Source organism: Anomaloglossus baeobatrachus, chromosome 1, assembly GCF_048569485.1.
Source record: "Anomaloglossus baeobatrachus isolate aAnoBae1 chromosome 1, aAnoBae1.hap1, whole genome shotgun sequence".
Lineage (NCBI taxonomy): Eukaryota > Metazoa > Chordata > Amphibia > Anura > Aromobatidae > Anomaloglossus > Anomaloglossus baeobatrachus.
This window is the reverse complement of record NC_134353.1, coordinates 66,493,809-66,506,882: the sequence shown is the minus strand read 5'-3', so window position 1 is coordinate 66,506,882 and position 13,074 is coordinate 66,493,809. Positions and strand designations below refer to the sequence as shown.

General features: G+C 53.7%; 1 protein-coding gene across 1 annotated transcript in view; it reads left to right on the top strand.

The window, feature by feature from the left end:
* The window catches only part of NOP14 (NOP14 nucleolar protein), a 123,494-nt gene that overhangs the window by 93,920 nt on the left and 16,500 nt on the right, over positions 1-13,074 (top strand). Inside the window, exons 14-15 of the mRNA XM_075346834.1 lie at positions 6,102-6,261; positions 8,129-8,276. Of these exons, the coding sequence (XP_075202949.1) occupies positions 6,102-6,261; positions 8,129-8,276 (308 nt within the window). The remainder of the gene's footprint in view (positions 1-6,101; positions 6,262-8,128; positions 8,277-13,074) is intronic.

Genomic DNA, 13,074 nt, shown 5'->3' with positions numbered 1-13,074 from the left:
AGGCGGCTGCGGAGCAGGAGAAGTTTCGTTTCCTTTATCCCAAGCGTAAATTGAGTGCTTTGTTGGATCACGCTGACTTCAGAGAATCAATCCAGAAGCACGACGCTCACCCAGAAAGACGTTTCTCTAAACGTTCTAAGGATACACGTTATCCTTTCCCCCCTGATGTGGTCAAGCGCTGGACCCAGTGTCCAAAGGTAGACCCCCCGATTTCCAAACTCGCAGCTAGGTCCATAGTTGCAGTGGAGGATGGCGCTTCACTTAAAGATGCCAATGACAGACAGATGGACCTTTGGTTAAAATCTGTCTATGAAGCTATCGGCGCGTCGTTTGCTCCGGCATTCGCAGCCGTATGGGCACTCCAGGCTATTTCAGCTGGCTTAGCAAAAGTGGATGCTATCATACATCCAGCAGTGCCGCAAGTGGCGCACCTTACCACGCAGATGTCGGCGTTTGCGTCTTACGCTATCAATGCGGTCCTAGAATCTACCAGTCGCACCTCAATGGCGTCCGCCAATTCGGTAGTTTTGCGCAGAGCCTTGTGGTTAAAGGACTGGAAAGCAGATGCTGGTTCCAAAAAATGTTTAACCAGTTTGCCTTTATCTAGAGATAGACTGTTTGGCGAGCCATTGGCTGATATCATTAAGCAGTCTAAGGGTAAAGACTCCTCTTTACCACAACCCAGAACAACCAAACCTCAGCAGAAAAAGTGGCAGCAGAGGTTTCAGTCCTTTCGAGGTTCGGGCAAGACACCGTTTACCTCGTCCAAAGGGACTCAGAGGATGCAAAGAAACTCAGATTCGTGGCGGGCTCACACGCGCCCCAAGAAAGCAAATGGAGGTACCACTTCCAAAGCGGCTACCTCATGACTTCCAGCCCCCTCCCTCCGCATCGCCGGTCGGGGGCAGGCTCTCCCGCTTTTCCGGCATTTGGATGTCACAGGTCAAAGACCGGTGGGTGACGGACATTTTGTCTCGCGGGTACAGAATCGAGTTCAATTCTCGTCCTCCAGCTCGGTTCTTCAGAACCTCCCCACATCCAGACCGAGCAGATGCTCTGCTGCAGGCGGTGGACTCCCTAAGAGCGGAAGGAGTGGTGATCCCAGTCCCTCCTCAGGAACAAGGGCAAGGGTTTTACTCCAATCTCTTTGTGGTTCCAAAAAAGGACGGCTCGTTCCGTCCTGTTCTGGACCTAAAACGGCTCAACAAACATGTGCACGCCAGGAAGTTCCGGATGGAAACCCTGCGTTCTGTCATTGCCTCAATGTCCAGAGGAGACTTCCTTGCCTCAATAGACATCAAAGATGCTTATCTCCACGTGCCAATTGCTACAGAACATCAACGTTTTCTACGTTTTGTGATAGGAGACGACCATTTTCAGTTCGTAGCTCTGCCATTTGGTCTGGCGACAGCCCCACGGGTCTTCACCAAGGTCATGGCGGCGGTGGTAGCAGTCTTGCACTCTCAGGGACACTCGGTGATCCCTTACCTAGACGATTTATTGGTCAAAGCTCCCTCTCAAGAGGCATGTCAGCGCAGCCTGAATGCTACGCTGGAGACCCTACAGTCTTTCGGATGGATCATCAACTTTCCAAAGTCGATCCTATCACCGACTCAATCACTAACGTATCTTGGCATGGAGTTTCATACTCTAGCAGCGATAGTGAAGCTTCCGCTGAACAAGCAGCGGTCACTACAGACAGGGGTGCAATCTCTTCTGCAGGGCCAGTTGCATCCCTTGCGGCGCCTCATGCATTTCCTAGGGAAGATGGTGGCAGCCATGGAAGCAGTTCCCTTTGCGCAGTTTCATCTGCGCCCACTTCAATGGGACATTCTCCGCCAATGGGACGGGAAGTCAACGTCCCTGGACAGGAAAGTCTCGCTTTCCCAGACGGCCAAGGACTCCCTACAATGGTGGCTCCTTCCCACCTCATTGTCTCAGGGAAGATCCTTCCTGCCCCCATCCTGGGCAGTAGTCACGACAGATGCGAGTCTGTCAGGGTGGGGAGCAGTATTTCTCCACCACAGGGCTCAGGGGACGTGGACTCCGCAGGAGTCCACCCTTCAGATCAATGTTCTGGAGATCAGAGCAGCGTATCTTGCTCTACTGGCCTTCCAACAGTGGCTGGAAGGAAAGCAGATCCGAATCCAATCGGACAACTCCACAGCGGTGGCATACATCAACCACCAAGGAGGGACGCGCAGTCGGCAAGCCTTCCAAGAAGTCCGGCGCATTCTAATGTGGGTGGAGGACAGAGCATCCACCATATCCGCGGTTCACATCCCAGGCGTAGAAAACTGGGAAGCAGACTTCCTCAGTCGCCAGGGCATGGACGCAGGGGAATGGTCCCTTCACCCGGACGTGTTTCAGGAAATCTGTCGCCGCTGGGGAGTGCCGGACGTCGACCTAATGGCATCCCGGCACAACAACAAGGTCCCGGCATTCATGGCGAGGTCGCGCGATCAAAGAGCTCTGGCGGCAGACGCCTTGGTTCAAGATTGGTCGCAGTTTCAGCTCCCATACGTGTTTCCGCCTCTGGCGCTCTTGCCCAGAGTGCTACGCAAGATCAGATCCGAGTGCAGCCGCATCATACTCGTCGCTCCAGACTGGCCGAGGAGGTCGTGGTATCCGGATCTGTGGCATCTCACGATCGGTCGACCGTGGTCACTGCCAGACCGACCAGACTTACTGTCCCAAGGGCCGTTTTTCCATCAGAATTCTGCGGCCCTGAACCTGACTGTGTGGCCATTGAGTCCTGGATCCTAGCATCTGCAGGATTATCTCAAGGAGTCGTTGCCACAATGAGACAAGCTAGAAAGTCGAATTCGGCTAAGATCTACCACAGAACGTGGAAGATTTTCTTATCCTGGTGCTCTGCTCAGGGAGTGTCTCCCTGGCCATTTGCATTGCCCAAGTTTCTTTCCTTCCTGCAATCGGGGTTAGAAAAGGGCTTGTCGCTCAGCTCCCTTAAAGGGCAAGTTTCGGCACTATCCGTGTTTTTTCAGAAGCGTCTAGCACGTCTTTCTAAGGTGCGCACGTTCCTGCAGGGGGTCTGTCATATTGTGCCCCCGTACAAGCGGCCGTTAGATCCATGGGATCTGAACAGGGTACTAGTTGCTCTCCAGAAGCCGCCCTTCGAGCCTCTGAAGGAAGTTTCCTTTTCTCGGCTGTCACAGAAAGTGGCTTTTCTTGTTGCGATCACATCGCTTCGGCGAGTGTCTGAGCTGGCAGCTCTGTCATCCAAGGCTCCCTTCCTGGTGTTCCACCAGGACAAGGTAGTGCTGCGCCCTATTCCGGAGTTTCTCCCTAAGGTCGTATCCTCTTTTCATCTTAATCAGGATATATCCTTGCCTTCTTTTTGTCCTCATCCGGTTCACCGGTATGAAAAGGACTTACGTTTGCTAGATCTGGTGAGAGCGCTCAGAATCTACATTTCCCGCACGGCGCCCATGCGCCGTGCCGATGCACTTTTTGTCCTTGTCGCTGGTCCGCGCAAGGGGTTGCAGGCTTCTAAAGCCACCCTGGCTCGATGGATCAAAGAACCAATTCTAGAGGCCTACCGTTCTGCGGGGCTTCCGGTTCCTTCAGGGCTAAAAGCCCACTCAACCAGAGCCGTGGGTGCGTCCTGGGCATTACGTCACCAGGCTTCGGCTCAACAGGTGTGCCAGGCAGCTACCTGGTCCAGTCTGCACACTTTCACCAAGCATTATCAGGTGCATACCTATGCTTCGGCGGATGCCAGCTTAGGTAGAAGAGTCCTGCAGGCGGCAGTGACACCCCCGTAGGGGAGGGCTGTTTTGCAGCTCTAACATGAGGTATTTCTTTACCCACCCAGGGACAGCTTTTGGACGTCCCAATCGTCTGGGTCTCCCAATAGAGCGCTGAAGAAGAAGGGAATTTTGTTACTTACCGTAAATTCCTTTTCTTCTAGCTCTTATTGGGAGACCCAGCACCCGCCCTGTTGTCCTTCGGGATGTTTTTTTGTTGTTTGCGGGTACACATGTTGTTCATGTTGAACGGTTTTTCAGTTCTCCGATGTTATTCGGAGTTAATTTGTTTAAACCAGTTATTGGCTTCCTCCTTCTTGCTTTGGCACTAAAACTGGAGAACCCGTGATACCACGGGGGGGGTATAGCCAGAGGGGGAGGGGCCTTGCACTTTTAATGTAGTGCTTTGTGTGGCCTCCAGAGGGCAGTAGCTATACCCCAATCGTCTGGGTCTCCCAATAAGAGCTAGAAGAAAAGGAATTTACGGTAAGTAACAAAATTCCCTTCTTTTGATTTTTCACCAGGACAAAGCGGTTCTCCGTCCAGATCCCGCTTTTCTCCCAAAGGTGGTCTCCCCGTTCCATCTTAACGAGGAAATCATCCTTCCATCCTTCTGTCCTGGCCCCTCTCACAGCTTGGAGAGGTCCTTGCACACCCTGGACCTAGTGCGTGCACTTAGAATTTATGTCTCCAGGACCGCGCCGTTCCGTAAGTCAGATGGTCTGTTTGTTCTCCCTTCTGGTCCCAAGAAGGGTGAATCGGCATCCAAGGCCACAATTGCCAGATGGATCCGTTCCGCCATATCAGAGGCCTACCGGATTCGGGACAAGTCTCCGCCGCGGGGGGTAAAGGCGCACTCTACCCGCGCAGTGGGCGCCTCTTGGGCGATTAGGCATCAGGCGTCGGCCGACCAGGTCTGCAAGGCCGCCACCTGGTCTAACCTGCACACCTTTACTAGGTTCTACCACGTTCACACCCAAGCATCGGCAGATGCTATTTTTGGGAGAAAGGTCTTGCAGGCAGCAGTTGCGCACCTGTAATAGGGTGGCAGCATTCAATTATAGTGCAAGCCCGCCGAGGGAGGTTGTTGTTGTCTGCCTCTGCGGGTTTTTCGGTATTCCCACCCAGGGACTGCTTTTGGACGTCCCATGGTCCTGTGTCCCCCAATGAAACGATAGAGAAAGTAGGATTTTTGTGTACTCACCGTAAAATCTCTTTCTCTGAGTCTTCATTGGGGGACACAGCACCCACCCTGCTTGGTTTTTTGGTTGATTCAATTGCATTTGCCTGCTATTTTTTCAGTGGTCTTATGTTCATAGACCTCTTGTTTGCACGGCTGCATTGTTTTAGTTACAACTTGTGTTTATGTATGGTGATTCTGGTACTCCTCCTACTGCTTGTGCACCAACTGATCTGAGCCCGCCTCCGGCTCGGGGTGTATGCTGCTAGGGAGGAGCTAACTTTTTTATGTTTACTTAGTGTCAGCCTCCTAGTGACAGCAGCATAACCCATGGTCCTGTGTCCCCCAATGAAGACTCAGAGAAAGAGATTTTACGGTGAGTACACAAAAATCCTACTTTTCTCTCGCCCCATTCACTTGAATGGGTGCGAGAGAAAGAGTCTCGCATTACAATCGCAGAATGCTGCGATTGTTTTCTCGGCGCGATTAGGGCTGAGAAAATAATCGCTCATGTGCGCTGACACACAGGCTAGAATTGGTCCGAGGGGAATGCGATGTTTTATCGCACTCCACTCGCACTGTTTTTCTCGCCGTGTGGCTTAGGCCTTAACCAAGGTTCCACTGTATTCTAGAATGATGTATATAAGCGAATACTGGTGGTGGCCACAGCTTATAGTCACCAAATCTGGTGTCAGGTTCCCTTTAAGACTTTATCTTTGCTGGGTCTGTACAAGCAGAATTGGTGCCTGCAAGGAGGAACTAACGTGAGCATCCCATGTAGATGCCATTCATTAGAGTAATGACTCACATTGCCGCTTGCTTTTATTGGGCACTGGGCTTACAAGCGTTGAGACTACTGCACAGATTATAGATTATTTGCTAACTATACGTTTGGGTATATATAAGTCGCCCCTGCACTCAGACTGGGTGCATTGTGGAATTATCTGGGGGCCTCCTTAGTTATCTCCATGTTTTGGATCACAAGGACCTGAACCTTTCCTCCACCCGGCACTAACATGTAGCTTCAGCAGCTGAAGGTTGCACGCTTCTGTGACTAGATGGCACGCTGCCTCATGGCCTCCCCTTCCCCCTGTGGGGGTCTAGATGGGCGTTTTGTTTTGTGTACAGTCTCACAATGCGTTTTATCTCTACAGATTATGTTGTGGTTCCTCCATTTAAACTCCACGGGAAGTTCTCGGAGCTTCTAGTGATTGATAGCGCAGAGGACGCTGCGTCATGGGTGAAGACAAATCTGCCCCTGAAGGCAATCAATAGCCTGAACGCACAGACCGAAACTGAGATCAATCATTTTAAGTGAGTATTAACGAAAGACCCCCGCTCTCTGATGTCCCAGTATAACTTCAGCAAAGTGGTAACGTTGCCCATTTCTGTTTTTTTTTTTTGCCCCCTATATTTATTTTACTCGTGTGGCGCCATTAATTCCACAGCGCTTTTACAGACATAATCATCATCATCATCACTTGCCTTATTGGGGCTCACAATCTACATTCCCTAATCATATGGGAGGAAACCATAGAACCTGTAGGAAACCCACTCAAACACCGGGGAAACATGCAGAGTCATTGCAGATGTTGTCCTTGGTGGGATTTGATCCCAGATCCCCAACGCTGCAAGCTTACGGGGCTGGGCTCTCTTGCACGGGGGCTGGGCTCTCTTGCACGGGGGCTGGGCTCTCTTGCACGGGGGCTGGGCTCTCTTGCACGGGGGCTGGGCTCTCTTGCACGGGGGCTGGGCTCTCTTGCACGGGGGGGGCTGGGCTCTCTTGCACGGGGGGGGCTGGGCTCTCTTGCACGGGGGGGGCTGGGCTCTCTTGCACGGGGGGGGCTGGGCTCTCTTGCACGGGGGGGGCTGGGCTCTCTTGCACGGGGGGGGCTGGGCTCTCTTGCACGGGGGGGGCTGGGCTCTCTTGCACGGGGGGGGCTGGGCTCTCTTGCACGGGGGGGGCTGGGCTCTCTTGCACGGGGGGGGCTGGGCTCTCTTGCACGGGGGGGGCTGGGCTCTCTTGCACGGGGGGGGCTGGGCTCTCTTGCACGGGGGGGGCTGGGCTCTCTTGCACGGGGGGGGCTGGGCTCTCTTGCACGGGGGGGGGGCTGGGCTCTCTTGCACGGGGGGGGGGGCTGGGCTCTCTTGCACGGGGGGGGGGCTGGGCTCTCTTGCACGGGGGGGGGGCTGGGCTCTCTTGCACGGGGGGGGCTGGGCTCTCTTGCACGGGGGGGGCTGGGCTCTCTTGCACGGGGGGGCTGGGCTCTCTTGCACGGGGGGGGCTGGGCTCTCTTGCACGGGGGGGGCTGGGCTCTCTTGCACGGGGGGGGCTGGGCTCTCTTGCACGGGGGGGGGCTGGGCTCTCTTGCACGGGGGGGGCTGGGCTCTCTTGCACGGGGGGGGCTGGGCTCTCTTGCACGGGGGGGGCTGGGCTCTCTTGCACGGGGGGGCTGGGCTCTCTTGCACGGGGGGGTGCTGGGCTCTCTTGCACGGGGGGGGGCTGGGCTCTCTTGCACGGGGGGGGCTGGGCTCTCTTGCACGGGGGGGGGCTGGGCTCTCTTGCACGGGGGGGGCTGGGCTCTCTTGCACGGGGGGGGGCTGGGCTCTCTTGCACGGGGGGGGGCTGGGCTCTCTTGCACGGGGGGGGCTGGGCTCTCTTGCACGGGGGGGGCTGGGCTCTCTTGCACGGGGGGGGCTGGTCTCTCTTGCACGGGGGGGCTGGGCTCTCTTGCACGGGGGGGGCTGGGCTCTCTTGCACGGGGGGGGCTGGGCTCTCTTGCACGGGGGGGGCTGGGCTCTCTTGCACGGGGGGGGCTGGGCTCTCTTGCACGGGGGGGGCTGGGCTCTCTTGCACGGGGGGGGCTGGCCTCTCTTGCCCACATAGTCAAACAGGGATTGCAATCAGGGCAATACGTTGTCTTTAAGGAAAGGGGACACTAAATGCTCTTTATTTACCAAAAATAATTGAGCAGAAACGTGCACGTTCCGCCACTGCTCGGGTCTTATCGTTTTGGGGGGTGAGGGCTGCATCGCTGCCATCACTTCGGCACTGCACAGCTCCACTGTAGCCAGTCGGTGGCTTTTTTTTCCCACACCGTGTACACTTTCATAGATGTGCTGCAACTCTCGGGGGTCTCCACTGTACTTTGCTAACACTTTATGCCTTGCTCCCGTGTAGGCTGACCTGTATAGCTGTGTGTTTGGATCTGGTAAAAAGATGTGTGGACAACTATGGCACTTTACCTGCGTTTCAAGAGATTTTCAGTCCAATAGAGAAGGTTCTCCGCAAACATCTGCCCCAAAGCACCTACCCCGAGAACATCCAGGTAAGTCTTTATTCTGTCCTGGCTTTGGTGTACAATTTTAAGCTGATTGAGATCTATATTTACATTATATTGGAGCTAGAAGAAAAGGAATTTACGGTAAGTAAACAAAATTCCCTTCTTTTGTAATTTACTTAAACAGATTAAATACCCTATCATTCGTTAGAACACCACTTTTTTGGGTTGACTTTGCAGAAGTGATCACATGCTCTCTGCTCACAGAACCGCTGCAGCCAATCATTGCTGCTCTCCCATGACATGCCATTCCAGACACCTGACCCCCTGCAGCCAATCATAGGCCTTTTTGGTCAGCAGACTGAACAACAGGGAAGCAAAAGTTGACTAGCGGTATACCCACATAATCATAAGCGACATGAATAAATCTCTTCAGACCTGAAATCTCCTGTTGTCACCTGTTTGCTCAGGCCTTGCCTGGTAATTTCTACCATTAGTTGTGCTAAATGATAGCTACTTATGGAAGAGCCAACTTTGCCTGATGAAAGCAGAATAGCATTTCTGTATGCAAGTGGTGTCTAGGTATAGTAAAGTAGCCATGCGCTACGCAATGAAATCCCCTATAGCGCCACCTGGTGGAAAACAACGGAGTTAGCATTTTTATCTCAAACAGAACGAGATAGAGAAAAAAAGTGAATTACAAAGTTGTCGGGCATCATCAATTCAATACAAATCGACACCTTGTATACAGAAATGCTATGATTAGAACGTGTAAAACTCACAAGGCTGCGGATGTGAAGCGATACCTCATGGAGACCTTCCTACAAGTCATTGGGTATGGTGGCTGTGTGGAGTGGCCTCCGCTCACCTGACCTGACCCCACTGGACTTCTTTCTGTGAGGTCACATCAAACAGCAGGTGTATGCGACCCCTCCACCAATATTGCAGGACCTACCACGACGTATCACAGAGGCTTGTGCCAACGTGTCACCTACCATATTGCACAACATGCAGCAAGATACAGTATGCTGTCCGGAGTCCAGATGTGCATTGCAGCTTACGGTGGCCACTTTGAGCGACATATGCGTGACCAGCATTCAATGTTTGGGGGGGGGGGGGTCATGGGTTTCATATCATAGCACTTCTGTATGCAAGATGTCGATTCGTATTGAATTGATGATGCCCTACAACTTCACTTTTTTCTTTAACGTTCCTTTGGGAGACCCAGACCTTGGGTGTATAGCTTCTGCCTCCGGAGGACACACAAAGTACTACACTAAAAGGTGTAGCTCCTCCCTCTGAGCCTATTCACCCCCTGGTGAACCAGTCACAACCAGTTTTTCGCTTTGTGTTCAGGAGGCATACATCCACACATGCGTTCTCATATGATTTTCTTTATCGTTCCTATGGGAGACCCAGACATTGGGTGTATAGCTTCTGCCTCCGGAGGACACACAAAGTACTACACTCAAAAGTGTAGCTCCTCCCTCTGAGCATATACACCCCCTGGCTAACCAGATCCAGCCAGTTCATTGATTTGTGTTCAGGAGGACATACATCCACACATGCATTCTCATCTGATTTTTCATTTTGGAAAGTTTTTGAAGAAAAGCGAGTCCAAGCCTGGACTCCCGGCATGTCCCTTCTCACCCCACTGTGTCGGCGGTGTTGTTAAGGTTGATTTACAAGGCTGGAGCCTTACATGCCGCACTCCTTCACCATCCCTCGGGCTCTGGCTTGAAGTGGGAGCCAGCACGGTTCTCCCTGCTTTGCAGGAGGCCGGTCTCCATCCGCAGCCCTTCAGGATCCTGCTGGACGGAGCACTCATCCCCAGGGACATGGCCCTGCGTCTCACAAGCTAAGTATCTGAGACATTTATTTCTTTGTCGCTCCATTGGGAGACCCAGACAATTGGGTGTATAGGCTATGCCTCCGGAGGCCGCACAAAGTATTACACTAAAAGTGTAAAGCTCCTCCCCTTCTGCCTATACACCCCCCGTGGTCACACGGGCTGCTCAGTTTTTTGCTTTGTGCGAAGGAGGTCAGACACGCACGCACAGCTCCACAGATTAGTCAGCAGCAGCTGCTGACTATGTCGGATGGAAGAAAAGTGGGCTCATATAGAGCCCCCAGCATGCTCCCTTCTCACCCCACTTTTGTCGGCGGTGTTGTTAAGGTTGAGGTATCCATTGCGGGTACGGAGGCTGGAGCCCACATGCTTTTTTCCTTCCCCATCCCCCTCAGGGCTCTGGGTGAAGTGGGATCCTATCGGTCTCCAGGCACAGGAGACCGTGCTTCATCCACATCTCCTGTGGAGCCTGCTGGATAGGAGCCGGGTACCGTTCAGGGACATGGCCCTGCTACTGTAAGGTACTCTGTATCCCTGTAGGGTCCGCGCACAGCAACACTGCAGCTTTGCTGGGTGTGCTAGTACGCCGGGGACCGCGGCGCTGACAGGGTTTAATGTGCCATTACACACTCAGCGTTGCTGAGTGTGTTTATGTATAGGGACCGCCGCGCTATCCGCCGCTGCCACAGAACACTGTAGCGCGGCTGCGACTTGTAGTGCGCCGGGGACTTCCGCGCTGGCCGCGCTTATACGGCGGCAGCGCTTATTACTACAGTCCCCGGCTTGACTTGCGGCCTGGTCTCCTTTTCCTCCCGCCCTCACCCCTGACAGGCAGGGGAAAGGCGGGACGCTGCACAGAACGAGCAGCACGGAGGGCTGGAGCATGCTTTGCATACTCCACCCCTCTCACTGTGCACAGGGCAGGCACCAGTTCCCGCACTTTCTAGGCCACGCCCACGACTCCCCTCTCTCCTCAGGACGCCGGCAGCCATTCCTGTCGGCTCCTTGGACGCAGCAGACGGGGACAAAGTCTGAGGGACCCAGGCAGGGACTTCGGTGGCCTCACAACCGCTTTTAAGCGGATGGTAAACAGCACCTGTGGTGCTAGCCCCATTTGTGCAGTAGTGTAACTATACAATTTACACTGTATGGTGCACAGTTGATTCTGGCTATATACCCTATTGTGTTGCTTAGGGAATATAATAGCATGGCGCCCACAAGGCAGGGGTGCCAAAACACAGGCTTATTATGCTGCCTGCGCCGCATGTACGACCCCGCTACCGGCAGGTTCCACTGACCCTCATTGTGTACAGTGCTCGAGCCCTGTGTCACTTGCTCAGCCAGAGCCTCTGCTAAGAGGGGCCCAGAACGAGCCACCTGCTGACAATGTCCAGGTGACAGGGACAGAGTTTGCAAAACTCTCTGACACTATGGCTAAGATACTAGAAGCCTTGCAGTCCAGGCCGATATCTCAGCACAGGGACTCTGTTGAATCTGTGTTCCCTGGCCCCCCTCAGTTGGACCAACAAGGTCCTCCCGGGGTATCTCATAGATCCCAGGCTGAGGGTTCTGACACAGACCCCAGCCCCAGACCGACTAAGCGAGCTCGCTTAGATTTTCCCTCAACATCATCATATTGTTCAGGGTCTCAGCAAGGGGAATCTCGGATTGATGAAGCGGAAACAGTTGATCAGGATTCTGATCCTGAGAGCGCTCTCAATCTTAATACTCCAGACGGGGACGCCATAGTGAACGATCTTATTGCGTCCATCAATCAAATGCTGGATATTTCTCCCTCAGCTCCTCCGGCAGAGGAGGCGGCTTCTCAACAGGAGAAATTCCGTTTCAGGTTTCCCAAGCGTACACCGAGTATGTTTCTGGACCACTCTGATTTCAGAGAGGCAGTCCAGAATCACCATGCTTGTCCGGATAAGCGTTTTTCTAAGCGTCTTAAGGATACACGTTATCCTTTTCCCCCTGACGTGGTTAAAAGTTGGACTCAGTGTCCCAAAGTGGATCCTCCAATCTCCAGACTGGCGGCTAGATCCATACTTGCAGTGGAAGATGGGGCTTCACTCAAAGATGCCACTGACAGGCAGATGGAGCTCTGGTTGAAATCCATCTATGAAGCTATAGGCGCTTCTTTTGCCCCAGCATTCGCAGCTGTATGGGCGCTGCAAGCTATCTCAGCAGGTCAAGCGCAAATTGAAGCAGCCACACGCACGTCCGCACCACAAGTGGCGTCCATTACCACTCAGACCTCGGCTTTGGCGTCTTACGCTATTAATGCTGTCCTGGACTCTGCGAGCCGGACGGCGGTTGCAGCCGACAATTCGGTGGTACTCCGCAGGGCCTTGTGGCTTCGGGAATGGAAGGCAGATTCTGCTTCCAAAAAGCGATTAACCAGTTTGCCAATTTCTGGCGACAGATTGTTTGGCGAGCGTTTGGATGAAATCATCAAACAATCCAAGGGAAAGGATACATCCTTGCCCCAACCCAAACCGAACAGACCCCCTCCGAGGAAAGGGCAGTCGAGGTTTCGGTCCTTTCGGGGCGCGGGCAAGTCTCAATTCTCCTCGTCCAAAAGGCCTCAGAAAAATCAGAGGGTCTCCGACTCATGGCGGTCTAACTCACATCCTAAAAAGACCGCCGGAGGTGCCGCTACCAAGACGGCTTCCTCATGACTTGCAGCCACTTCACACCGCATCCTCGGTCGGTGGCAGGCTCTCCCGCTTTTGCGACATCTGGCTGCCACAGGTACAAGACCGGTGGGTGAGAGACATTCTGTCTCACGGTTACAGGATAGAGTTCAGCTCTCGTCCTCCGGCTCGATTCTTCAAAACTTCTCCGCCTCCCGAGCGAGCCGATGCTATTTTGCTCCAACCTGTTTGTGGTTCCAAAGAAGGACGGGTCTTTCCGTCCTGTCCTGGACCTGAAACTACTCAACAAACACGTGAAGACCAGGCGGTTCCGGATGGAATCCCTCCGCTCCGTCAT